Genomic DNA, 27,841 nt, shown 5'->3' with positions numbered 1-27,841 from the left:
CATGCAGCCCCCCCTCAAGCACCAACCCCTCTGATTTTCTACCCACCCCCCCAAAGGGGAAACAGTTTCGCTCCATCGACCCCATCGAATCCTTTCATCATCTCAAACCCCTCGATTAGATCACCCCAGAATCTTCCGGACCGGAGGGGGACCTGAGCCCAGTCTGTGTGAACCTGTCCTCGGAGTTTAACCCTTTCAGTCCCGGGATCGTTCTGGTGAATCTGCAGCAGTCCACCCCCTCCCCTCCCCGTCACCTGTTATCACCCCCACCGCCAACCCCGACAGGGACAATATCTCCTTCCTGAGGGACGGGGGGGGGACGGACGGGCCAGAACTGACCCTGATTCCCCCTGATTCAGGGGTGCTGATGTTGCCTTTATATAAATCCCTTCACTTTGTAATCCTGATACATTAGGGTAAGGGTCAAGAGTCTAAGAGCTTTCTTTGAATGATTTTTTTGAATGACCCCCTCAATCTGAGAACAAAGTACAGTTCGGCCTAATTTCGGCCTTGTGAGTTTGTATCACCCAACCATCCCCTCCCTAAACCTGGAAGATGGTACAGCCCTTGACAGTGTAGTAGTCCCTGGGATCTGCCATCTGGGAGTGAGGAGAGGGGTTTGTGGCCTAGTGACCTCTCCCTCCCACACCAGCCTCTGGGCTCGCAGGCCAAAAAGGCCTGGGTTTTGACCTTTGACTTTTTGCTTCCTGGGCCAGGTGGGGAAAAGGGGCAGTGGGGGTGAGAGGTCGCCCCCCCCTCCCCCCCAAAGCGGGTTTTAATTGCGACTAATTCTGTGTTGCAGGAGAAGGCGAAGGTGGATTGCGCGAGGCGGAAGCTGGAGGAGGCTCGGGCGCGACTCCGCGCTTCACAGCAACGGTTTGAGGACCAGGCGGAGTCGGCCAAGGAGCAACTCAGGGAGCAACTGCAGGAGGTGAACAGATTACAGCCTTCTAACCAGCTACACCCCACTGCAACTCCCCCATGGATTAGATAGAACCAGCATCATCTAATCCCCATAGATCAGATAGGATTAGTTACATCGAACTCCCTGCACAGAAACTGGCCATTCAGCCCCTCTGCTCCATGCAAGCCTCCTCCCAGCCCCTCTCCATAAGAACATGATAAGAACATAAGAAATAGGAGCAGGAGTAGGCCATCCAGCCCTTCGAGCCTGCCCCGCCATTCAATAAGATCATGGCTGATCTGTCGTGGCTCAGTTCCACTTTCCCGCCCTCTCCCCATAACCCTTAATCCCCTCTCTTATCAAAAACCCATCAACCCGCGTCTTAAAAATATTTAGCGAGGCAGCCTCCACCACTTCAACGGGCAGAGAATTCCAGAGATTCACCACCCTTTGAGTGAAGAAGTTCCTCCTCAACTCCGTTCTAAACCGCCCCCCCTTTATCTTGAGGCTGTGCCCCCTAGCCCTACTGTCCTTTCTGAGTGGGAAGAGCCTCTCCACCTCTATCCTATCCATCCCATTCATCATCTTATACGTCTCAATGAGATCTCCATCTCACCATATTTTTCTATTCCTTTCTCCCTCATATTTATCCAGTTTCCCCCTTAAACAGATCAATAGTATTTACCTAACCGAGGGATATGGAGACCAGAACTGTGCACAGTGCTCCCAGTGTGGGTCTAACCGAGGGATACGGAGACTGGAACTGTGCACAGTGCTCCCAGTGTGGGTCTAACCGAGGGATACGGAGACTGGAACTGTGCACAGTGCTCCCAGTGTGGGTCTAACCGAGGGATACGGAGACTGGAACTGTGCACAGTGCTCCCAGTGTGGGTCTAACCGAGGGATACGGAGACTGGAACTGTGCACGGTGCTCCCAGTGTGGGTCTAACCGAGGGATACGGAGACTGGAACTGTGCACAGTGCTCCCAGTGTGGGTCTAACCGAGGGATACGGAGACTGGAACTGTGCGCAGTGCTCCGAGTGTGGGTCTAACCAAGGGATATGGAGACTGGAACTGTGCACAGTGCTTCCAGTGTGGGTCTAACCGAGGGATACGGAGACTGGAACTGTGCACGGTGCTCCCAGTGTGGGTCTAACCGAGGGATACGGAGACTGGAACTGTGCACAGTGCTCCCAGTGTGGGTCTAACCGAGGGATACGGAGACTGGAACTGTGCACAGTGCTCCCAGTGTGGGTCTAACCGAGGGATATGGAGACCGGAACTGTGCACAGTGCTCCCAGTGTGGGTCTAACCGAGGGATACGGAGACTGGAACTGTGCACAGTGCTCCGAGTGTGGGTCTAACCGAGGGATATGGAGACCGGAACTGTGCACAGTGCTCCCAGTGTGGGTCTAACCGAGGGATATGGAGACCGGAACTGTGCACGGTGCTCCCAGTGTGGGTCTAACCGAGGGATATGGAGACCGGAACTGTGCACGGTGCTCCGAGTGTGGGTCTAACCGAGGGATATGGAGACTGGAACTGTGCGCAGTGCTCCCAGTGTGGGTCTAACCGAGGGATATGGAGACCGGAACTGTGCACAGTGCTCCCAGTGTGGGTCTAACCGAGGGATATGGAGATTGGAACTGTGCACAGTGCTCCCAGTGTGGGTCTAACCGAGGGATATGGAGACTGGAACTGTGCGCAGTGCTCTGAGTGTGGGTCTAACCGAGGGATATCGAGACCGGAACCGTACACAGCGCTTGCGGTGTGGTCTAAAGGGCAGGGTTTGACACGATCCCAGTGCTTTTGCGTTGGTTTCCTGAAGCATTAATCCTCTGCTGACTGGGATCTTGCTGTGCAGGAGGCTGACGCTGTGGATTTGGCCCAGAGGAGTTTTGAGGATTTGGAATTTCAGTACTTGGAGAAAGTGAGCAGCCTGGACGAGGAGAGGGAGACTCAGAATCTGCAGCTGGAGCGAGAGCTGGGACAGTGCAAACAGAGAGAGGCTGACAGGAAGGTAAGGGGAGGTGGGGGGGGGCATGGCGGGGGGAGAGGAGGGGGTGGGGGAGGAGGCGGGGAGTGTGTTGGGGGGGGCAGGAGACAGGGGGGAGGGAGCGGTGAGTGTGGGTGGGGGGTATTATCGCTAGACTGTTCATCCAGAAACTCAGCTAGGGTCCTGGGGGACCCGGGTTCGAATCCCGCCACGGCAGATGGTGCAATTTGAATTCAATAAAAAAAACAAAATCTGGAATTAAGAATCTACTGATGACCTGTTGGAAAAACCCGTCTGGGTTTCTAATGTCCCTTCAGGGGAAGGGAAATCTGTCGTCCTTACCCCGGTCTGGCCTCCAGAGACTCCAGAACCACAGCGAGGTGGTTGAAACTTAATTGCCCTCCAAGGGTAACTAGGGAGGGGCAATAAATACTGGACCAGCCAGCGATGCCCGTAGCCCACAAAGGATTAAAAAAAAATTGGCAGAAGAGTGGCGAATGGAATTTAACCCTGAAAAGTGTGAGGTGATGCATTTGGAGAGACTGATAGGGCAATATACAGTGAATGGAACTAGGGACTACAGAGAGGACCGGAGATACCCTGGTGTGTGTGTCCAAAGCTCTCTAGAGGCAGCAGGACGAGGAGGGAAGGTGGTTTAGAAGACAGTATGAGCTCCTTGCATTCATTATCTGAAGAATAGAATATAGAAATGGCTGGGGTTATGAATGGACTGTATAAAAGGCCAGTGAGGCTAGAGTACCGTGTGCAGTGCTGGTGGCCACATTATAGGGAGGATGTGATTACACTGGAGGGGGGCGTAGAGGAGATTCCCCAGCCTGGGCTGGAGCCTTTCAGTGACGAAGGGAAGCTGGTTAGAGCTGGGGTTGTTTTCTTATAGAGAAAGGTCAGGGGAAACTGATTGAGGCCTCGAAAATGATGAGGGGCGTGGATAGAAAGGAGCTTTTCCCCTGAGCAGAGGGTTCGGTAACCCCGGGACAGAGATTTAAGGGGCTGGGGATTGGAGAAAAAAACATTTCCAACCAAACGGTGATGGGATTCTGGAACTGGCTGCCTGGAAGGGTGGGAGAAACGGGAACCCTCAGAACTATTAGGAAGTGTTTAGATGAACTCTTGAAACACTAGAGCAAATAAGGTTAGGAACCGAATGCTGGAAATTGGGACTAGAATAGATGGCTGGTGCAGATTCGATGGGCTGAAGGGCCTCTCTATGGGGGCATGTTACGGCCTCGCTCGTCCCAAAATGGTAAGATCCCACCCGCGATCAGCGGACCTCCCCATGGTCCGCCCCTGACCTGCTCCGATTCCCGTGGCGGGAGACAGGGTAAAGTCCCAGCCTATGAGGCTGGTTAGGCCTCTGTACGGTTAAGATGCCCAATCACTGTAATATCACAAGGGTTTGAGAGCCTTGGAGAGGGTGCGGGACAGAGGGTCCCAGGGGTGGTGACGGGGGGGACTCCAGGGCAGAGGTGAGGGCCGTTTGATCTGCGGTGGGAGGGAGGGGGTGAGGGGCGAGCCATTCAGCCTCCGACCTTTGCCCCACAGCGGTGTTGGGGTGTGGTAGGGAGGGAGTGGCGCGCGGGCGACACTGGGAATGTGTAAACGGGGGTGCGTGTGCCTCCCTATCTCGTGTTGACAGGAGCGAGTGCGGAGGTTACAGCAACAGATGCTCCAGATCAAGGAACAGGCAAAAAGTGAGAGCCAACGCCTGACCGAACGCTGGGAAGAGGCACTCAGATCCTTCAGGAAGGTGAGACGACCCCCCTGGCGTCTCCCCGTGACCCCTGACCTCTCCCCGTGACCCCTGACCCTGTCCCCCATGACCCCTGACCCTCCCCATCCTCCCTCTGGCCTAGAGGGCCCTGGGAAATTTGGACAAGGTGACAAAGAAATTCTCCGGAAAATTCTCGAGATTCCACAGGGAGAGATTCCACAAACCGGGCCTTGTCTTCCCTGGAATTTCGACAATAGAAGTGGGGGGGGAGTTTGATCAATTTTTGAGATATTGCGGGGAACAGACAGGGCGGATAGAGAGAAACTATTTATACCTGTTGGGGGGAGTCTGGGACGAGGGGTCAGAGTCGAGAGGCCGACCTTTTGAGAGTGAAATAGGGAAAGACTCCCGCACACAAAGGGCGAGAAAATTTGGGAATTCTCGCTCCCAAATGGAGATTGATCCAATTGTTCATTTTCAATCTGGGAGACTGAGAGATTTTTGTTCTCCAAAGGGATACGGGGCAAAGGGATTAAGGGATACGGGGCAAAGACAAGCAAATGGAGAGAGATCACAGATCAGCCATTGAGTGGAGGGACAGGCTAGAGGGACAGAATGGCCTCCTCCTGTTCCTGTGTAACAGGCTCGAGGGGCTGAATGGCCTCCTCTTGTCCTTGCTCTGATCTGGAAGGCACTGCCTGAAAGGGCGATGGAAGCAGAATCAAGAGGAACTTTCAAAAGGGGCAATTGGGGAAATCCTGGAAGGGGGAAATTTACAGGGAGAGCGGGAGAGAGTGGGGGCAAATTGGAGCGATCTTTCTAAGAGCTAGCACAGAAACGATGGGCTGAACGGCCCTGTCCTGGTTTGAGTCTCTTATTGAGGGTTGATTCAGTCTGGGTGGGATCTGTCCCCTCTCTCCTTACCCCCGGTTTATTTAATGTTTTGTTTTAACTTCAGGACAGAATGGTTTTCTCCTGGGACAAATCCGATTCCGGGGGAGGTGGTTCCGGAATCTTCCCTGACGGCACCGAGACGATGAAGCAGGTAACGGGGGGTGGGGGGGGAACCGTCTGGCCGACCGCGGTCCGTCTTGTGGGAGATGGGGGGTGGGGGGGCAGATTTTAGGATGTCCCCTCTATCCCCACCCACACCCCAGCTGTGTGGAGGCTGCTCTGGATCCACCCCACCGCAGGGGGCAGTCGGAGTGGGTGACAGTGCTCCCCGATTCCTGATCCTCTTACCCCCCCCCCCAACACCCTCCACCGTGCACCCCCCAACCCCCTCCAAAACCCCCTCCAAAACCCCCTCCAAAACCCCCTCCAAAAACCCCCCCTCCACACCCGCAACCCCCATCGTGTCCGAACTCAAGCCATGACTTTGTCACCTCTGACCCTCAATGTCACCTCCAGCCCCTACACCCCTCCCTATCTCTGTAACCTCCTCCAGCCCTGACACCCCTCCCTATCTCTGTAACCTCCTCCAGCCCCTACACCCCTCCCTATCTCTGTAACCTCCTCCAGCCCCGACACCCCTCCCTATCTCTGTAACCTCCTCCAGCCCCGACACCCCTCCCTATCTCTGTAACCTCCTCCAGCTCCCTACACCCCTCCCTATCTCTGTAACCTCCTCCAGCTCCCTACACCCCTCCCTATCTCTGTAACCTCCTCCAGCCCCTACACCCCTCCCTATCTCTGTAACCTCCTCCAGCCCCTACACCCTCCCTATCTCTGTAACCTCCTCCAGCCCCTACACCCCTCCCTATCTCTGTAACCTCCTCCAGCCCCTACACCCCTCCCTATCTCTGTAACCTCCTCCAGCCCCTACACCCCTCTGTATCTCTGTAACCTGCTCCAGCCCCTACACCCCTCCCTATCTCTGTAACCTCCTCCAGCCCCTACACCCCCCTCCCTATCTCTGTAACCCCCTCCAGCCCCTACACCCCTCCCTATCTCTGTAACCTCCTCCAGCCCCTACACCCCTCCCTATCTCTGTAACCTCCTCCAGCCCCTACACTCCTCCCTATCTTTGTAACCTCCTCCAGCCCCTACACCCCTCCCTATCTCTGTAACCTCCTCCAGCCCCTACACCCTCCCTATCTCTGTAACCTCCTCCAGCCCCTACACCCCTCCCTATCTCTGTAACCTCCTCCAGCCCCTACACCCCTCCCTATCTCTGTAACCTCCTCCAGCCCCTACACCCCTCCCTATCTCTGTAACCCCCTCCATCCCCTATACTCCGAGATCTCTGCGTTCCTCCTATTCCAGCCTCTTGATCGTCCCCCGATTCCCATCGCTCCGCCATCGGTGGCCGTGCCTTCAGCTCCCTGGGGGGTCCTAATATCTCCCTCCCTAAACACCTCCACCTCTCTGTGTCTCCCTCCCCCTCCGTGTGTTCCTCACCCACGTGCTTCCCCCTCCGTGTCTCCATCTGCCCCGTGTCTCCCTCCATCTCCCACACCCCTCTGTGTCTCCCTCCTCCCTCCCCGCTCTTCCCTCACCCCTCCCTCTGCCTCCCTCCCCCTCCACCTCCCTCCCCCCTCTGCCTCCCTCCCTCTCCCTTCTTCCTCTTCCTCCTCCCCTCTCTCTCTCTGTCTGTCTGTTTCTCTCTGTCTGTCTGTCTGTCTCTCTCTCCTTTTTACTGTGTCTCTCTCTCTCTCTCTGCCTGTCTATCTCTCTCCCTCACTCTCTCTACCTGTCTGTCTCTCTCCCTCTCTCTGGATCTCTATGTGTCGCTCTCTCTCTCTCTATCTCTCTCTGTGTATCCGTCGCTCCCTCTCTTTCCCCCCTTTTCTGTCCCACCCCCTCTGTCACCACCCCACCCCCCTCCCCTGCCCCCCTCTGTCTCTCTCTGTCTTTGTATCTCTCTCTCTCTCTCCTGGTTCCTCTTCCACTATCTCTCAGATTGCCCCCTTGGCAGAGTTAGCCCCAGACTGGGCCGGGGTATAACTGGGGACGGTGGGGGTTTGCTGAGACTATTTCTGTTTGTGTCTCAGGCTCTTGACTTTATGACCCAGAGGGGTCAGGCGATTGTGAGCAGGGCGAGTGGGGACCTCTGTAATTCCACCCCGTGTGTGCTGTCAGTGACCAAGATCTCAGCAACCAACACCATCCTACAGGTCAGTATCTCATCAGATTCACCTCAACACAACACCATCCCCCAGGTCAGTATCTCATCAGATTCACCTCAACACAACACCATCCCCCAGGTCAGTGTCTCATCAGATTCACCTCAACACAACACCATCCCCCAGGTCAGTATCTCATCAGATTCACCTCAACACAACACCATCCCCCAGGTCAGTATCTCACCAGATTCACCTCAACGCAACACCATCCCCCAGGTCAGTATCTCATCAGATTCACCTCAACACAACACCATCCCCCAGGTCAGTATCTCATCAGATTCACCTCAACACAACACCATCCCCCAGGTCAGTATCTCATCAGATTCACCTCAACACAACACCATCCCCCAGGTCAGTATCTCATCAGATTCACCTCAACACAACACCATCCCCCAGGTCAGTATCTCACCAGATTCACCTCAACACAACACCATCCCCCAGGTCAGTATCTCACCACATTCAGCTCAACACAACACCATCCTCCAGGTCAGTGTCTCATCAGATTCACCTCAACACAACACCATCCTCCAGGTCAGTATCTCACCACATTCAGCTCAACACAACACCATCCCCCAGGTCAGTATCTCACCAGATTCACCTCAACACAACACCATCCCCCAGGTCAGTATCTCACCACATTCAGCTCAACACAACACCATCCCCCAGGTCAGTGTCTCATCAGATTCACCTCAACACAACACCATCCTCCAGGTCAGTATCTCACCACATTCAGCTCAACACAACACCATCCCCCAGGTCAGTATCTCATCAGATTCACCTCAACACAACACCATCCCCCAGGTCAGTATCTCATCAGATTCACCTTAACACAACACCATCCCCCAGGTCAGTATCTCATCAGATTCACCTCAACACAACACCATCCCCCAGGTCAGTATCTCATCAGATTCACCTCAACACAACACCATCCCCCAGGTCAGTATCTCATCAGATTCACCTCAACACAACACCATCCCCCAGGTCAGTATCTCACCACATTCACCTCAACACAACACCATCCACCAGGTCAGTATCTCATCAGATTCACCTCACTACCCCTCCCTTCAGTGCTTCCTCATCTGCCCTGTCCCCTTTCCCCCTCTCTATCGCATCCTTCCTCTCTCCTTCATCAGTCCAACCCCTCGCTCCCTCTCCCCTCGCTCCCTCTCCCCTCGCTCCCTCTCCCCTCGCTCCCTCTCCCCTCGCTCCCTCTCCCCTCGCTCCCTCTCCCCTCGCTCCCTCTCCCCTCGCTCCCTCTCCCCCTCGCACAGTCCCCCCCATACCCTCCCTTTCACACCCTCCCCCTTGCACCCACCCCCCGCACCTGCCCCTCCCTCCCAACCCCCCCACCTCGCACCCACCATGCCTCAGGGACCCTCCCAGACCTCCCTTGGGGACCCTCCACCTTGGGGACCCTCAAACCATCCCACTCAGGCACCCTTCCCCACTCCACTCGGGGACCGCCCCCACCCCCTTTGGGCATCCTCCCCCTTCCCCCTCGGAGACCCACCCTCTCCCCCCTTCCTCTGGAGACCCTCCCCCTCCCTCTCGGAGACCGACTCCCTCCCCCCTCCCTCTCGGAGACCCTACCCCTCGGGCACACTCCCCCTCAGACAACCTCACCCTCTTCCTCCTCCTGGGGGTCCCTCCCTCTCTCTCAGTATTTCTCAGATAGACAGTGATTTCTTTCTCGTGTTTCCCCGTAGGATTCCTCTCTCTGCGGGAACGGTTTTGGGAGTATACCCCGGAGACGCTCCGAATGTTCTGGAATGAAGGATTCGGAGAGACCGGTTTCCCTGCATGAGAAAGGTGACAAAAATCCTGAAATTCCAGCTGTATCTAACCCTGTGCTGTACCTGTCCTGGGAGTGTTTGATGGGGGACAGTGTAGAGGGAGCTTTACTCTGTATCTAACCCCGTGCTGTACCTATCCTGGGAGTGTTTGATGGGGACAGTGTAGAGGGAACTTTACTCTGTATCTAACCCCGTGCTGTCCCTGTCCTGGGAGTGTTTGATGGGGACAGTGTAGAGGGAGCTTTACTCTGTATCTAACCCCGTGCTGTACCTATCCTGGGAGTGTTTGATGGGGACAGTGTAGAGGGAACTTTACTCTGTATCTAACCCCGTGCTGTCCCTGTCCTGGGAGTGTTTGATGGGGACAGTGTAGAGGGAGCTTTACTCTGTATCTAACCCCGTTCTGTCCCTGTCCTGGGAGTGTTTGATGGGGACAGTGTAGAGGGAGCTTTACTCTGTATCTAACCCCGTGCTGTACCTGTCCTGGGAGTGTTTGATGGGGACAGTGTAGAGGGAGCTTTACTCTGTATCTAACCCCGTGCTGTACCTGTCCTGGGAGTGTTTGATGGGGGGACAGTGTAGAGGGAGCTTTACTCTGTATCTAACCCCGTGCTGTACCTGTCCTGGGAGTGTTTGATGGGGACAGTGTAGAGGGAGCTTTACTCTGTATCTAACCCCGTGCTGTACCTGTCCTGGGAGTGTTTGATGGGGACAGTGTAGAGGGAGTTTTACCCTGTACCTCTCTGTTCTGGTGTCTCTCTGTCTCTCTCCTCTGGTATTTCCTGTTGTGGTTCTGGCTCCTGATGTTGGTTGGGTGTGTGTGTGTGCGCCGTGTCGCTGGATGTTCCAGGTGCTATGTAAAGGTACATGGTGTTTGATTTTTCAGGTCTGGGCCTGGCTCCGATGCAGCTCCTGTCCCTGGTCGCACTCCATCGGAGCAACAGCTTCAGACGCCCGAAGCCCACCCTCTCCTGCCCTCCCCCCGGAGATACCAATGCCACCCCACCAGGGGTCACCAGTGGGCACGGTCGCCAGCGTTCACACACAGGGGGCAGCACCACTCTCTCCCGGGCCCACAGCCTGCACAGGTAAGGGGTCAAAGATCGGCCTGTATGTTTGTGGGGGGGAGCATAAGAAACTCCCACAATACCCTGGGGGGAAACCCCCACAATGCACCGTGAGAAACTCCCACGATACCCCATGGGAAACCCCCACAATGCACCGTGAGAAACTCCCACGATACCCCATGGGAAACACCCACAATGCACCGTGAGAAACTCCCACAACACCCCGGGGGAAACTCCCACAATGCACCGTGAGAAACTCCCACAACACCCCGGGGGAAACTCCCACAACACCCCAGGTTGGGTTTCGCTCTGAAGCTCAGTGTTGCCTCCTCCTGGCGATGATAAGTAATGCCTGATGAGTACCAGTGTGGAATTTCTCCAGGAGATTATTAGGATGTGGAAATAAATCTCCTCAATCTGGGACACACACAAACAGGGTCTTTACCCAGGTTAGTGAGGCCAAACACGTCCTCAGTCTCCCTTCAACCGTAACATCAAATATACTCACAAACCAATCCTCTTGGTTAGATCAGACATGGGGGCACTGTGCACAGTTCCAGTCTCCATATCCCCTGGTTAGACCCACACTCGGAGCACTGTGCACAGTTCCAGTCTCCGTATCCCCTGGTTAGACCCACACTCGGAGCACTGTGCATAGTTCCGGTCTCCGTATCCCTCGGTTAGACCCACACTGGGAGCACTGTGCACAGTTCCAGTCTCCATATCCCTTGGTTAGACCCACACTCGGAGCACTGTGCACAGTTCCGGTCTCCATATCCCTCGGTTAGACCACACTGGGAGCACTGTGCACAGTTCCAGTCTCCGTATCCCTCGGTTAGACCCACACTCGGAGCACTGTGCACAGTTCCAGTCTCCGTATCCCTCGGTTAGACCCACACTGGGAGCACTGTGCACAGTTCCGGTCTCCGTATCCCTCGGTTAGACCCACACTCGGAGCACTGTGCACAGTTCCGGTCTCCATATCCCTCGGTTAGACCACACTGGGAGCACTGTGCACAGTTCCAGTCTCCGTATCCCTCGGTTAGACCACACTGGGAGCACTGTGCACAGTTCCAGTCTCCGTATCCCTCGGTTAGACCCACACTGGGAGCACTGTGCACAGTTCCAATCTCTGTACCCCTCGGTTACTTGAATAGTGTGGATGTATTTAAGGTGGGGAGAAGCTGAATAAAGACATGAGGAAGAAGGAACAGAGATGGATGGTGTTGGGAGAAGATGGAGAGGAGGGGGGGGAGGAGGGCTGGTGTGGAGCAGAGGGGCTGAGTGGCCTGTTCCTGAGTGGGATTGGGTTGCTCCGTCTGATGCTGGATCTTTTGTTACAGTGATGGATGTTCCCTCCAGACACTGGCTGAGATGGAGCAGAAGTTGAGGGAGGCCCTTGAAGAGAAGGAGCGACTTCTCCAGGTCCGAGTAAGTAACCCGATCACAGGGACCTCCGTTTAGAACGGATTCTGGGGTCCCAATCCCTAACCTGTGGGCTGGGGAGCAGACGGGGGGCACGGGGAAGGGTAGATAGGGCAGCAGGAGGTGGGTGAGATAGAGATAGGGAGGGGTGTAGGGGCTGGAGGAGGTTACAGAGATAGGGAGAGGTGTAGGGGCTGGAGGAGGTTACAGAGAGAGGGAGGGGTGTAGGGGCTGGAGGAGGTTACAGAGATAGGGAGGGGTGTAGGGGCTGGAGGAGGTTACAGAGATAGGGAGGGGGTGTAGGGGCTGGAGGAGGTTACAGAGAGAGGGAGGGGTGTAGGGGCTGGAGGAGGTTACAGAGATAGGGAGGGGTGTAGGGGCTGGAGGAGGTTACAGAGATAGGGAGGGGTGTAGGGGCTGGAGGAGGTTACAGAGATAGGGAGGGGTGTAGGGGCTGGAGGAGGTTACAGAGAGAGGGAGGGGTGTAGGGGCTGGAGGAGGTTACAGAGATAGGGAGGGGTGTAGGGGCTGGAGGAGGTTACAGAGATAGGGAGGGGTGTAGGGGCTGGAGGAGGTTACAGAGATAGGGAGGGGTGTAGGGGCTGGAGGAGGTTACAGAGATAGGGAGGGGTGTAGGGGCTGGAGGAGGTTACAGAGATAGGGAGGGGTGTAGGGGCTGGAGGAGGTTACAGAGATAGGGAGGGGTGTAGGGGCTGGAGGAGGTTACAGAGAGAGGGAGGGGTGTAGGGGCTGGAGGAGGTTACAGAGATAGGGAGGGGTGTAGGGGCTGGAGGAGGTTACAGAGATAGGGAGGGGTGTAGGGGCTGGAGGAGGTTACAGAGATAGGGAGGGGTGTAGGGGCTGGAGGAGGTTACAGAGATAGGGAGGGGTGTAGGGATGAAGGAGGTTACAGAGATAGGGAGGGTCTGTGAGCATGAGAGAGAGGGGTGAGAGGGTGATGGGAGGCGGGTGGTGAGAGGGGGAGGGGAGTGAGGAGGGAGGGATGGTGAGCGGGGGGAGGGGGAGGAACAGTGAGGGGGGAGTGGGGACGAGAGGGGGAGGGTGGTGCGAGGTGGGGAGGGAGGGGGAGGGAGGGGGTTGAGAGGGGACGGGATGTAGGGTGAGTTAGTGCACCGGGCAGCAGTGATTCGGATGAGTTGAGTTTGGGATGAGTCGGGAATGTGGAATATCCAGGATGCTGGAATCAGTCGAGCCGGGGCTGAGGTACTGATCGTATCGGAATAACGATTGTCTCCCTGATCCCTGCAGGAAGCTCAGAGGAAAGCTAAGATCCAGCGTGGGAATGCCGTGTTGAATGGGGAATCGCTGACATCCCGGGATCAGCCGGAGCCTGCAGTACTCCCTCAGTCTGAGGTACACTCCATTCCCCGGAAACTCCACATTAACAGCCGAGGAACAGCAACGAGAATCCCACACAGCCTTTCACGCTTTCCACACTCTGTCTCACACTCTCTCTCCCTCGTGCACACATTCACTCTCTCGCTGCCTCTCTGTCTCTCGCTGAATCACTCTCTCGCTGCCTTATTCTATCGCTCCGTCCCTCTCTCCCCCGCCTTCCCTCTCTCCCCCGCCTTCCCTCTCTCCCCCGCCTTCCCTCTCTCCCCCGCCTTCCCTCTCTCCCCCGCCTTCCCTCTCTCCCCCGCCTTCCCTCTCTCCCCCGCCTTCCCTCTCTATCTCGCCGTCTCTCTCTATCTCGCCGTCTCTCTCTCTCTCGCCGTCTCTCTCTTGCTCTCTCACTAAGATGCACTCTTTCTCTTGCACTCTCTCTCGCGGCCCCTCCCGCTGTCACAGCCCCTTCCCCACACCCCCCCGCCCCTCACCCTCCCCATCCCCCTCCCGCACCCCCTCACCCTCCGCCTCCCGCGCCCCCTCCGCCTTCTGTGCCCTACATTTCCCTCCAATGCTCCATCTCTCTCCCGCACACCGCTCCCCGTCCCATGCCCCCTCCTCCTCTCGCACCCCCTCCCCTGCTCCCCTCCCCCGCACCCCTGCGCCCCTTCCCTGCTCCCCCGTCCCTCCAGCGCGGTCCATCGGGTCAGTCTGTGGAATTCTCCCACCCCCGAGAGACAGTGAGGTCTGTGACTCATCGAATAGGTTTGAGATGGAGACTTGATGACACAGGGGTCAATGGTCATGGGGGGGAGGAGTCAGAGGTGAAAGTGAGGTTAAGACCATAATCTAAATGCCAGTACAGACTGAAGGGGCTGAATGGCCTACTTCTGCTCCTATTTCTTATTCGGGAAGGGCTATTTTGTCTCAGTTGATGTTTACTGTTCGCTGGGCGGCCATCTTGTATTCACGTGACCTTTGCCCTCTCTCTGTTGCTCCCAAGCAGAAAAGCCTTCGTGTCCAATGGGCGCCAATCAACCCGGTGACCTTTAACCTGCGCGCCCACGTAGAAGCTTGCGGACACGGGGTGGAGGCGTGCCGTCAGCTGACCCTGACGGACAGGGTGTGCCGAGGGTTCCTCACCAAGATGGGCGGCCGTATCAAAACCTGGAAAAAAAGGTGGTTCGTTTTTGACAGCCTGAAGCGCAGGTTGGCGTATTTCACAGGTATGGACCCCGTACCCCCGCTCCACCTCAACCCCCCCCCATTTACACACTCAAGACCTCCTCAGCACTGACCCTCTGACAGTGCGGCACTCCCTCAGTACTGACCCTCTGACAGTGCGGCACTCCCTCAGCGCTGACCCTCTGACAGTGCGGCACTCCCTCAGCACTGACCCTCTGACAGTGTGGCACTCCCTCAGCACTGACCCTCTGACAGTGCGGCACTCCCTCAGCACTGACCCTCTGACAGTGCGGCACTCCCTCAGTACTGACCCTCTGACACTGCGGCACTCCCTCAGCACTGACCCTCTGACAGTGCGGCACTCCCTCAGCACTGACCCTCTGACACTGCGGCACTCCCTCAGCACTGACCCTCTGACACTGCGGCACTCCCTCAGCACTGACCCTCTGACACTGCGGCACTCCCTCAGCACTGACCCTCTGACAGTGCGGCACTCCCTCAGCACTGACCCTCTGACAGTGCGGCACTCCCTCAGCACTGACCCTCTGACAGTGCGGCACTCCCTCAGCACTGCCCCTCTGACAGTGCGGCACTCCCTCAGCACTGACCCTCTGACAGTGCGGCACTCCCTCAGCACTGACCCTCTGACAGTGCGGCACTCCCTCAGCACTGCCCCTCTGACAGTGCGGCACTCCCTCAGCACTGACCCTCTGACAGTGCGGCACTCCCTCAGCACTGACCCTCTGACAGTGCGGCACTCCCTCAGCACTGACCCTCTGACAGTGCGGCACTCCCTCAGCACTGACCCTCTGACACTGCGGCACTCCCTCAGCACTGACCCTCTGACACTGCGGCACTCCCTCAGCACTGACCCTCTGACACTGCGGCACTCCCTCAGCACTGACCCTCTGACACTGCGGCACTCCCTCAGCACTGACCCTCTGACAGTACGGCACTCCCTCAGCACTGACCCTCTGACAGTACGGCACTCCCTCAGCGCTGACCCTCTGACAGTACGGCACTCCCTCAGCGCTGACCCTCTGACAGTGCGGCACTCCCTCAGCACTGACCCTCTGACAGTGCGGTGCTCCCTCAGCACTGACCCTCTGACAGTGCGGCGCTCCCTCAGCACTGACCCTCTGACAGTGTGGCGCTCCCTCAGCACTGACCCTCTGACAGTGCGGCACTCCCTCAGCACTGACCCTCTGACAGTGCGGCACTCCCTCAGCACTGACCCTCTGACAGTGCGGCACTCCCTCAGCACTGACCCTCTGACAGTGCGGCACTCCCTCAGCACTGACCCTCTGACAGTGCGGCACTCCCTCAGCACTGACCCTCTGACAGTGCGGCACTCCCTCAGCACTGACCCTCTGACAGTGCGGCACTCCCTCAGCACTGACCCTCTGACAGTGCGGCACTCCCTCAGCACTGACCCTCTGACAGTGCGGCACTCCCTCAGCACTGACCCTCTGACAGTGCGGCACTCCCTCAGCACTGACCCTCTGACAGTGCGGCACTCCCTCAGCACTGACCCTCTGACAGTGCGGCACTCCCTCAGCACTGACCGTGTGACAGTACGGTGAATGTTGAAGAGCGGGGAGGGAGGGAGTGAGTGTTTTTTGAGGATGTTACTCTATCACTGACTCCGTCCTCTCCTATCTCCAGATAAAGGAGAAGCAAAGCTGAAAGGCGTGATCTATTTCCAGGCTATCGAGGAGGTTTATTTTGACCATTTACGGAGAGCTCCAAAGGTAAATGTTTGACTCTCTGCTCTCTCATCCACACCCCAGTACTCTGTAAATAAAAAAATTGGCCAAAATAGTGACACAGGAGAGACAGTCTGAGCAGAGATAGACAAACGGGGTAACAGAGAAGATGTGTAGAGGAGGTGATACTTGGGAGGATTGAAAATAGTGAAGAGAACAGCGCAGAACGTCAAAGGGATATTGTGAGGTTGGGGGAGTGGGCAGAGAGGTGGCGGACACAGTTTAATTGGAGAAGTGTCAGATGATAAAAAAAAACATGGAAAAACATCAGTGAAACATGGAGAGACAATGAAAAATATGGGGTAAAAGGGGTGCAGAATAAGAGGGAGCTGGGTGGATCAGGGGAAGTGATGGCCTTCGCGGTATTATCGCTAGACTATTCATCCATCCACAATCTCAGCTAATGCTCTGGGGGACCCGGGTTCGAATCCTGCCATGGCAGACGGTGGAGTGTGAATTCAATCAAAAATTTCTCGAATTAAGGTGACCTTGAAACCATTGTCGGAAAAACCCATCTGGTTCACTAATGTCCTTTCGGGAAGGAAATCTGCCGTCCTTACCCCGGTCTGGCCTACACGTGACCCCAGAGCCACAGCCAATGTGGTTGACTCTCAACTGCCCTCCAAGGGGCAACTAGGGATGGGCAATAAATGCTGGTCTATCCAGTGACACCCATGTCCCGTGAATGAATTAAAAAAAAGCTTATTGACGGTGACAGGAAAGTGGAGAGAGCAGATAATAAAACAGACATCCCCTGGGCTTTATTAATAGAGGCACAGAGTACAACAGCAAGGAGGGTAAACTGAACTTCTACAAGAACCTCGTTAGACCTCGATGTTGTGTACAGTTCCGAGCATCACATTATAGAAAGGATGTGAACACATTGGAGAGAGCGCGGAAAAGATTGTCGGGAACAGTTCCAGGGATCAGTGACGTGGATCGACTGGAGAATCTGGGATTGTTCTCCCCAGGGGAAGAGAAGGTGGAGAGGGAGATCTGATCAGGGTGTTCAATTTCGCGGGGGAGCTCTGGGATGGAGTGGAGAGGGAGTAATTCTTCCCATTGGTGGAGGGATGGGGACACAGATTAAAGGTGATTGGATGAAATGATGGAGATGCAAAAATGAAAAGAATTACAACGCAGGAACAGGCCCTTCGGCCCTCCAAGCCTGCACTGACCATGCTGCCCGACTGAACTAAAACCCTCTATCCTTCCGGGGACCATATCCCTCTATTCCCATCCTATTCATGGATTTGTCAAGATGCCCCTTAAAACTCACTATCGTCTCCGCTTCTACTCCCTCCCCCCGCAGCGAGTTCCAGGCACCCACCCCCCTCTGTGTAAAAAGTCTGCCTCGTACATCTCCTGTAAACCTTGCCCCTCGCACCTTAAACCTGTGCCCCCCCCCAGTAATTAACTCTTCCACCCTGGGAAAAAGCTTCAGACTATCCACTCTGTCCGTGCCTCTCATAATCTCGTAGATTTCTATCAGGTCGCCCCTCAATCTCCAGTGAGAACAAACCAAGTTTCTCCAACCTCTCCTCATAGCTAATGCCCTCCATACCAGGCAACATCCTGGTAAATCTTTTCTGTACCCTCTCCAAAACCTCTACTTCCTTCTGGTAGTGTGGTGACCAGAATTGAACACAATATTCCAAGTGCGGCCTAACTAAGGTTCTATAAAGCTGCAATATGACTTGCCAATTTTTAAACTCAGTGCCCCAGCCGATGAAGGCAAACATGCCGTATGTGCCCCTGACTACCTTCTCCACCTGCATTGCCACTTTCAGTGACCTGTGTACCTGAACACCCAGATCCCTCTGCCTATCAATACTCTTAAGGGTTCTATTACGAGTAGAAACTCCTATTGCCCAGCGAGGGGATAGGACCAGGAACGCACTGACTGAGAAAGTGTGGGGAGGCAGATTCAATCGAAGATTTCCAAAGGGATTCGGATCATTAACTTGAAGAGGGGAGAATGTGCAGAGCTCGGGAGGGGTGGGGGGAGAAGATGGGGTGGGGTATCGGGAGTAGGTTGAGTGGCTCTCAAGAGAGGTGACACTGACACAATGGGCTGAATGGCCTCTCTCTGCGCTGTAGCCATTCTGGCCTTTGAAAGAGGATTTCTGAATATGTTAACGGTACAATCTTGTTGTCTTGTCCTCTGTACTCGAAACCCGAGGCTCCATCCACCCCTCCCTCCCAAGTTTAATTTCTTTGCTTTCTATCTCCTCCACCCAGAGTCCGAACCCCCCTTTGACTTTCTGCCTGAAGACCTATGACAGACTTTACTACCTCGTGGCCCCCACAGACGTCTCCCTGAGAATTTGGATGGAAGTTATCCTCACGGCGATGGAGGGGGGTGTCCAGTTTTGAGGGATCTGCCGGTGTCCAGAGGAACGGCGTCTCCGCAGTTACCCACACCTCACTTCACCCGACAGTGCCCACTCGGTACCAACCTCAGCAAACCTTCAGACCGGGGCCTGCCCCAAAGGTGGCCTTATTTTCTTTCTTAAGCTCCATCTATCTATCCACAACTGAAAGATGTTTTATCAGTCCAGATCTCCGATGTTTCTCAGAAGTTCCTGAGAGGACGCTGTTCCTTGCATGTACTGAAGTTTACAGGGATTGGTTGCTGGTACGCCCAAAATGGTGTCTTCAAATGGACATTTTGCTGGTACACTCAAAATGGTGGCTTTGACGGTACTTTTACACATATTAGAGCTGATACACTCAAGATGGTGGCTTCAAATCAACATTGGAGCTGGTACACTCAAGATGGTGGCTTTGGGGGCACTATTGGCTATAAGTAGAGCTGGTACACTCAAGATGGTGGCTTCAAGTGGACATTTTGCTGGTACACTCAAAATGGTGGCTTTGACGGTGCTTTTACACATATTAGAGCTGATACACTCAAGATGGTGGCTTCAAATGAACATTGGAGCTGGTACACTCAAGATGGTGGCTTCAAAGGCACATTTACCAATTAGAGCAGGTACACTCAAGATGGTGGCTTCAAAGGCACATTTACCTATTAGAGCTGGTACACTCAAGATGGTGGCCTCAGCACCACTTGCACTGATATTAGGGTTGGTACACTCAAGATGGCAGCTGCAGTGCCACTGGTATAGATTTTGAACTGGTACACTCAAGATGGTGGCCTCAGCTCCACTTAGAGCTGGTAAACTCAAGATGGCAGCGACAAAGCTCAATGTAAAATGGTGAGGGTGCTGTTTGGGTCTCTCAATCTTTGTTGTGCTGCATCAGTTTAATCCAACAAGACTCCAGATTGAGAAACTGCTCTGACATCCATGCAATCCTGGGTCCCTGCAGCGAACTGTTTGAGGATGCTGTGAGCTTTGACGGAGAAAGGTCGCTTTGAGTTTAATTGTGAACTTCTTCTGTAAAAAATGTTTGTGCTGACTGACTTTATTCCCAAACAGGGAAACTGAATGTAGTAACTGCCTGATTGCACATATTACCCTTAGACCTATTCTGTCCAATAACATACTGCGATGGTGGTGGGTGTAGCACTTTGCTTTAACGAATTCTGAGAAATTTAACACAAGGAATTTTTGTCCTGGGAATATTCAAATGATAGTAGTGAAGATACCACAAACTATGTTGGGGACAGTGTAGAGGGAGCTTTACTCTGTATCTAACCTCGTGCTGTACCTGTCCTGGGAGTGTTCGATGGGGGACAGTGTAGAGGGAGCTTTACTCTGTATCGAACCCCGTGCTGTACCTGTCCTGGGAGTGTTCGATAGGGGACAGTGTAGAGGGAGCTTTACTCTGTATCTAACCCCGTGCTGTACCTGTCCTGGGAGTGTTTGATGGGGGACAGTGTAGAGGGAGCTTTACTCTGTATCTAACCCCGTGCTGTACCTGTCCTGGGAGTGTTTGATGGGGGACAGTGTAGAGGGAGCTTTACTCTGTATCTAATCCCGTGCTGTACCTGTCCTGGGAGTGTTTGATGGGGACAGTGTAGAGGGAGCTTTACTCTGTATCTAACCCCGTGCTGTACCTGTCCTGGGAGTGTTTGATGGGGGACAGTGTAGAGGGAGCTTTACTCTGTATCTAACCCCATGCTGTACCTGTCCTGGGAGTGTTTGATGGGGGGACAGTGTAGAGGGAGCTTTACTCTGTATCTAACCCCGTGCTGTACCTGTCCTGGGAGTGTTTGATGGGGGACAGTGTAGAGGGAGCTTTACTCTGTATCTAACCCCGTGCTGTACCTGTCCTGGGAGTGTTTGATGGGGGACAGTGTAGAGGGAGCTTTACTCTGTATCTAACCCCGTGCTGTACCTGTCCTGGGAGTGTTTGATGGGGACAGTGTCGAGGGAGCTTTACTCTGTATCTAACCCCGTGCTGTACCTGTCCTGGGAGTGTTTGATGGGGGACAGTGTAGAGGGAGCTTTACTCTGTATCTAACCCCATGCTGTCCTGGGTAACTGTGTCTGGTATGATAGGGGTTCACTGGAATAGCGAATGGATTCTTTCCCCTGATCACACCCAGATCTAATGAATCTTCCGATCTAAACATGCTATTGGCCAATTTGAACCCAATAACCTCATGGCCTTTGCGAAATCCCGGAATTGGACCTCGTGTCTGGAACCGTGTGGGATTGGAGTCCATTCTTATCCTGGGAAGGGACTGTCCAGTTCACCCTGAGGTAATATCTCACCCATCCAAGTTATGGGTAAAAGGTGAAAGGTCATTCATGCTGATGCATCCTTCGAATCTCTGATGTAAATTTTGTGATCGACGTTAATTTTTAATATATTTAAATTGTTAAAGAGAACGTATTACTTTGTTCAAACACTCTCTCTGCTTTGGTTTCCATGGGCAACCCCAAAACTAGATACGGTGTATCCTGAAGAGAACTCAGTGCTGGAATCTTGCCATCGCTCCCACGGGGGGTGCGTGGCCAGTGCGGTGCCTGGGCCTCTCCGATTTGCCTCAGTTCCATTTCAGTGTGTGGGTGGGACCAGCCATGGGTCACTGGTCAGGGCCGTGTGACAACAAAGCATTCTGGGTTCATCTCACAATGTGACTGTCCAATATTTGGAAGGGGTTTAATCCAGTGGGATTGTGCACAGCGGGAGTGAACGGGAAGGGGTTCGATCCATTGGGATTGTGTCGAGCGGGAGTGAACGGGAAGGGGTTCGATCCATTGGGATTGTGTCGAACGGGAGTGAACGGGAAGGGGTTCGATCCATTGGGATTGTGCACAGCGGGAGTGAACGGGAAGGGGTTCGATCCATTGGGATTGTGCACAGCGGGAGTGTACGGGAAGGGGTTCGATCCATTGGGATTGTGCACAGCGGGAGTGAACGGGAAGGGGTTCGATCCATTGGGATTGTGCACAGCGGGAGTGAACGGGAAGGGGTTCGATCCATTGGGATTGTGTACAGCGGGAGTGAACGGGAAGGGGGTTTGATCCATTGGGATTGTGTACAGCGGGAGTGAATGGGAAGGGGGTTTGATCCATTGGGATTGTGTACAGTGGGAGTGAACGGGAAGGGAATTATTTGGAAAGCAATTGTGTCACCTTTGGCTCATCATTGGTGGGGAATGGTGATCAAGGGGAGCAGGGTGAAGTTGGATTGGAAACTGCTCTGCTATGATGGGATCTTGCTGTGCGATCATCTCCTCCACTGACCTGATGGACGGCTGGTGAACTGTGATTGGCTGTGAACGTGTTTCCAGTTTGTGAAGCAGTTTCTGGGTGATGTCTGTCAGATTAACACTGAGATGTCTCACCCTCCAGGAAATCACATGATGATAACTCACCATTTCCAATGGCCTCACGATAACTCCTTCCTACCCATGGTGCAGTAGCATGCACTCGCCAGCAGGGAGCGGTGACACACAAGGCCATGCACTCGCAGTGTGGTGCTCAGCACTGACCGAGGTTCATGTAGCATCTTCAACATGGGGGGAAAATACCCCCAATGGGTCAACAGGAGTGACAGTCACTCACATTCTGATCCCGAGACTGAGAGAGAGAGAGACGGGGGCAGAGAGAGTGAGAGACAGGGACAGAGTGAGAGGGGCAGAGAGAGTGTGGGAGGGGCAGAGAGAGTGTGGGAGGGGCAGAGAGAGTGTGGGAGGGGCAGAGTGAGAGTGTGGGAGGGGCAGAGAGAGAGAGAGTGTGGGAGGGGCAGAGAGAGTGTGGGAGGGGCAGAGAGGGAGTGTGGGAGGGGCAGAGAGAGAGAGTGTGGGAGGGGCATAATAATAGTGAAGGGGCATGATAATAGTGAAGATACCACAAACTATGATGGGGACAGTATAGAGGGAGCTTTACTCTGTATCTATCCCCGTGCTGTATCTGTCCTGGGAGTGTTTGATGGGGACAGTGTAGAGGGAGCTTTACTCTGTATCTAACCCCGTGCTGTACCTGTCCTGGGAGTGTTTGATGGGGACAGTGTAGAGGGAGCTTTACTCTGTATCTATCCCCGTGCTGTATCTGTCCTGGGAGTGTTTGATGGGGACAGTGTAGAGGGAGCTTTACTCTGTATCTAACCCCGTGCTGTACCTGTCCTGGGAGTGTTTGATGGGGGACAGTGTAGAGGGAGCTTTACTCTGTATCTAACCCCGTGCTGTACCTGTCCTGGGAGTGTTCGATGGGGGACAGTGTAGAGGGAGCTTTACTCTGTATCTATCCCCGTGCTGTACCTGTCCTGGGAGTGTTTGATGGGGGACAGTGTAGAGGGAGCTTTACTCTGTATCTAACCCCGTGCTGTACCTGTCCTGGGAGTGTTCGATGGGGGACAGTGTAGAGGGAGCTTTACTCTGTATCTAACCCCGTGCTGTACCTGTCCTGGGAGTGTTTGATGGGGGACAGTGTAGAGGGAGCTTTACTCTGTATCTAACCCCATGCTGTACCTGTCCTGGGAGTGTTTGATGGGGGACAGTGTAGAGGGAGCTTTACTCTGTATCTAACCCCATGCTGTCCTGGGTAACTGTGTCTGGTATGATAGGGGTTCACTGGAATAGCGAATGGATTCTTTCCCCAGATCACACCCAGATCCAATGAATCTTCCGATCTAAACATGCTATTGGCCAATTTGAACCCAATAACCTCATGGCCTTTGCGAAATCCCGGAATTGGACCTCGTGTCTGGAACCGTGTGGGATTGGAGTCCATTCTTATCCTGGGAAGGGACTGTCCAGTTCACCCTGAGGTAATATCTCACCCATCCAAGTTATGGGTAAAAGGTGAAAGGTCATTCATGCTGATGCATCCTTCGAATCTCTGATGTAAATTTTGTGATCGACGTTAATTTTTAATATATTTAAATTGTTAAAGAGAACGTATCACTTTGTTCAAACACTCTCTCTGCTTTGGTTTCCATGGGCAACCCCAAAACTAGATACGGTGTATCCTGAAGAGAACTCAGTGCTGGAATCTTGCCATCGCTCCCACGGGGGGTGCGTGGCCAGTGCGGTGCCTGGGCCTCTCCGATTTGCCTCAGTTCCATTTCAGTGTGTGGGTGGGACCAGCCATGGGTCCCTGGTCAGGGCCGTGTGACAACAAAGCATTCTGGGTTCATCTCACAATGTGACTGTCCAATATTTGGAAGGGGTTTGATCCATTGGGATTGTGCACAGCGGGAGTGAACGGGAAGGGGTTCGATCCATTGGGATTGTGTAGAGCGGGAGTGAATGGGAAGGGGTTTGATCCACTGGGATTGTGTACAGTGGGAGTGAACGGGAAGGGGTTCAATCCATTGGGATTGTGTACAGTGGGAGTGAACGGGAAGGGGTTTGATCCACTGGGATTGTGTAGAGCGGGAGTGAACGGGAAGGGGTTCAATCCATTGGGATTGTGTACAGTGGGAGTGAACGGGAAGGGGTTCAATCCATTGGGATTGTGTACAGTGGGAGTGAACGGGAAGGGGTTTGATCCACTGGGATTGTGTAGAGCGGGAGTGAACGGGAAGGGGTTCAATCCACTGGGATTGTGTAGAGCGGGAGTGAACGGGAAGGGAATTATTTGGAAAGCAATTGTGTCACCTTTGGCTCATCATTGGTGGGGAATGGTGATCAAGGGGAGCAGGGTGAAGTTGGATTGGAAACTGCTCTGCTATGATGGGATCTTGCTGTGCGATCATCTCCTCCACTGACCTGATGGACGGCTGGTGAACTGTGATTGGCTGTGAACGTGTTTCCAGTTTGTGAAGCAGTTTCTGGGTGATGTCTGTCAGATTAACACTGAGATGTCTCACCCTCCAGGAAATCACATGATGATAACTCACCATTTCCAATGGCCTCACTATAACTCCTTCCTACCCATGGTGCAGTAGCATGCACTCGCCAGCAGGGAGCGGTGACACACAAGGCCATGCACTCGCAGTGTGGTGCTCAGCACTGACCGAAGTTCATGTAGCATCTTCAACATGGGGGGAAAATACCCCCAATGGGTCAACAGGAGTGACAGTCACTCACATTCTGATCCCGAGGCTGAGAGAGAGAGAGACGGGGGCAGAGAGAGTGAGAGACAGGGACAGAGTGTGGGAGGGGCAGAGAGAGTGTGGGGGGGCAGAGTGTGGGAGGGGCAGAGAGAGTGTGGGAGGGGCAGAGAGAGTGTGGGAGGGGCAGAGAGTGTGGGAGGGGCAGAGGGAGAGTGTGGGGGGGCAGAGAGAGTGTGGGAGGGGCAGAGAGAGTGTGGGGGGGGCAGAGTGAGTGTGGGGGGGCAGAGAGAGAGAGAGAGAGTGTGGGAGGGGCAGAGAGAGAGAGTGGGGGGGCAGAGTGAGAGTGTGGGAGGGGCAGAGAGAGTGTGGGAGGGGCAGAGTGAGTGTGGGGGGGCAGAGAGAGAGAGAGAGAGTGTGGGAGGGGCAGAGGGAGAGAGTGGGGGGGCAGAGTGAGTGTGGGGGGGGCAGAGTGAGTGTGGGGGGGGCAGAGTGAGAGTGTGGGAGGGGCAGAGTGAGTGTGGGGGGGGCAGAGTGAGTGTGGGAGGGGCAGAGGGAGAGAGTGTGGGGGGGCAGAGGGAGAGAGTGTGGGGGGGCAGAGGGAGAGAGTGTGGGGGGGGCAAAGGGAGTGAGGATGGGAGGGAAAGAGTGAGAGAGAGGGGAAGTGAAAGAGTGAGAGAGGGACAGAGAGACAGTGAGAGGGAGGGGCAGAGAAAGAGTGAGGGAGGGGGTAGAAAAAGAGACGGGCAGGGAGAGAGAGAGGGGGTCGGGGGGAGGCAGAGGCAGAATGAGAGGGGAAGAGGCACTGACCCTCTGACAGTGCGGCACCCCCTCAGTACTGACCCTCTGACAGTGCGGCGCTCCCTCAGCACTGACCCTCTAACAGTGCGGCACTCCCTCAGCACTGACCCTCTGACAGTGCGGCACCCCCTCAGTACTGACCCTCTGACAGTGCGGCGCTCCCTCAGCACTGACCCTCTAACAGTGCGGCACTCCCTCAGTACTGACCCTCTGACAGTGCGGCACTCCCTCAGCACTGACCCTCTGACAGTGCGGCACTCCCTCAGCACTGACCCTCTGACAGTGCGGCACTCCCTCAGTACTGACCCTCTGACAGTGCGGCACTCCCTCAGCACTGACCCTCAGTGCGTGTGGATTTTGAATTCCATTCTGTTGCCTGGGGGCTTCTGATCATGAGTTTGGGAGATATCTGGTGAGCACCCATTTCGCTGTAATGAATTGTAAACCACAAAGTAGCCTGTTGCTGATGAGTTAAGCAATTCTGAAAGTTCTTGCAGAGATCTGCCTGGTTTACCTCGATGAGAATTTCTCTGCACTAATAATGAGTGTTAAATTGACGTAGATTCAGAATACTCGATTCCAGAACACATCATTAGCTGGAGTCAAGTTACAAAGCAGTGACGAAGTATTCAGAAACTATGGAGAAAATTGGGATTTTCAGCTCATTATGTCATGTGTTAGTTTGGCAACTGGGAAAGTCAGCCTGGAGCATTGTCAAGGTTTTGAGTTTCTATTGAAACCACATGCGCCGAGGGAAGGCCATTCAGCCCCTCGAGCCTGTTACACAGGAACAGGAGGAGGCCCCACTCAGCCCCCCTCGAGTCTGTTACACAGGGAACAGGAGGAGGCCCCCATTCAGCCCCCACCTCAGTTCCGTAACCCTTGACCCAAACCAAAACGAGCCTTTTTGCCCTCAGCTGGCACAGGTAGTCCCTGACCGTAACGAACTGGTTCCTGAGCCCTGGCTGCCTCTGGCAGGGTGGGGATTCTCCATTTGTGTGTCCAGTGGTCCAAACCCCCTCCTCCCAGCCCAATCGCCAATGGTGCCACGCGTGTGGACCTACCTGCAGGGGGACCCAGAATGCCTCACTCAGGCAGACATCGTGCCGATCCAGCCATGTTGTCTCCTCTCGCATGAGTAACTCCCTCCAGGCCAAGGATGTCGCGATGGTGCATCACATGCCCAGAAACGGGGAATGACCTGAACATAAGAACTAGGAGCAGGAGTCGGCCATCTAGCCCCTCGAGCCTGCTCCGCCATTCAATAAGATCATGGCTGATCTGTTTGTGGACTCAGCTCCACTAACCCGCTCCCTTAACTCTTTTACTGTTCAAAAATTTATCTATCCTTGCCTCAAAGACGTTCAATGAGGGAGCCTCAACTGCTTCACTGGGCAGGGAACTCTTTGTGTGAAGAGGTTCCTCCTCAACTCAATCCTAAATCTGCTTCCCCCTTATTTTGAGGTTATCCCCCTAGTTCTAGTTTCACCCACCAGTGGAAACAACTTCCCTGCTTCTATCTTATCTATTCTCTTCATAATCTTATATATTTCTATAAGATCTCCCCTCATTCTTCTGTATTCCAATGAGTATAACCCCAATCTACTCAGTCTCTCCTCATAAGCCAACCCTCTCAACTCCAGAATCAACCTCTAGTGAGTCTCCTCTGCACCCCATCCAGTGCCAGTATATCCTTTCTCAAGGAAGGAGGCCAAAACTGTACCCAGTACTCCAGGTGCGGCCTCACCAGCACCTTATCCAGCTGCAACATCACCGCGCTGTTTTTAAACACCATCCCTCTCGCAATGAAGGATGTGATTGGCCCTGAGGATTTGGTGATGATGGCTGTGGTGCATTCTGGGGAAGGGCAGGGGCAAGGGGATTTGCGCTGAGTGGCCCAGTGCGGGGAAGGGCAGAGGGGGAAGAGGAACAGGTCCTCGGATCCCGGAAGGTGGGCAGGAAGAGAAGGTAATTAGCTCGAGGCACTCATCTTTACCCCAAGCTGGGGTACAGGACAGAAGAGCTAGCAGGTCAGGCTGGAGCTGGAGAAAATACTAGTTAGGCCACAGCTAGAGAGTACAAGGCAAAATCCAAGTGCCGGTAAACGTGGTGGGCACGGTGGCGCACTGGTTAGCACTGCCGCATCAGAACACCAGAAACCAGGGTTCAATTCCCAGCTTGGGTCACTGTCTGTGCAGAATCTGCGTGGTCTCCCTGTGTCTGCATGGGTTTCCTCCGGGTGCTCCGGTTTCCTCCCACAGTCCAAAGATGTGCAGGTTAG

At 54.5% G+C, this 27,841-nt stretch overlaps 1 protein-coding gene across 1 annotated transcript in view; it reads left to right on the top strand.

Annotated features, from left to right (window-relative positions):
- LOC145339041 (pleckstrin homology-like domain family B member 2) overlaps positions 1–20,038 on the top strand; it is a 44,493-nt gene extending 24,455 nt beyond the window's left edge. The window contains exons 5-16 of the mRNA XM_080183467.1: positions 803–931; positions 2,770–2,925; positions 4,559–4,669; positions 5,592–5,678; positions 7,627–7,749; positions 9,465–9,567; positions 10,438–10,639; positions 11,962–12,049; positions 13,313–13,417; positions 14,397–14,619; positions 16,244–16,329; positions 18,586–20,038. Coding sequence (XP_080039593.1) covers positions 803–931; positions 2,770–2,925; positions 4,559–4,669; positions 5,592–5,678; positions 7,627–7,749; positions 9,465–9,567; positions 10,438–10,639; positions 11,962–12,049; positions 13,313–13,417; positions 14,397–14,619; positions 16,244–16,329; positions 18,586–18,720 — 1,548 coding nt within the window. The 3' untranslated portion in view covers positions 18,721–20,038. The remainder of the gene's footprint in view (positions 1–802; positions 932–2,769; positions 2,926–4,558; positions 4,670–5,591; positions 5,679–7,626; positions 7,750–9,464; positions 9,568–10,437; positions 10,640–11,961; positions 12,050–13,312; positions 13,418–14,396; positions 14,620–16,243; positions 16,330–18,585) is intronic.
- The last annotated feature ends 7,803 nt before the right edge of the window (positions 20,039–27,841 follow it).

Source organism: Carcharhinus amblyrhynchos, unplaced genomic scaffold, assembly GCF_965287045.1.
Source record: "Carcharhinus amblyrhynchos unplaced genomic scaffold, sCarAmb.v2.hapA chromosome_294, whole genome shotgun sequence".
NCBI classification, from domain to species: domain Eukaryota; kingdom Metazoa; phylum Chordata; class Chondrichthyes; order Carcharhiniformes; family Carcharhinidae; genus Carcharhinus; species Carcharhinus amblyrhynchos.
Note: the sequence above shows the minus strand (reverse complement) of the source record. Positions and strands in the feature narration are given on the sequence as shown.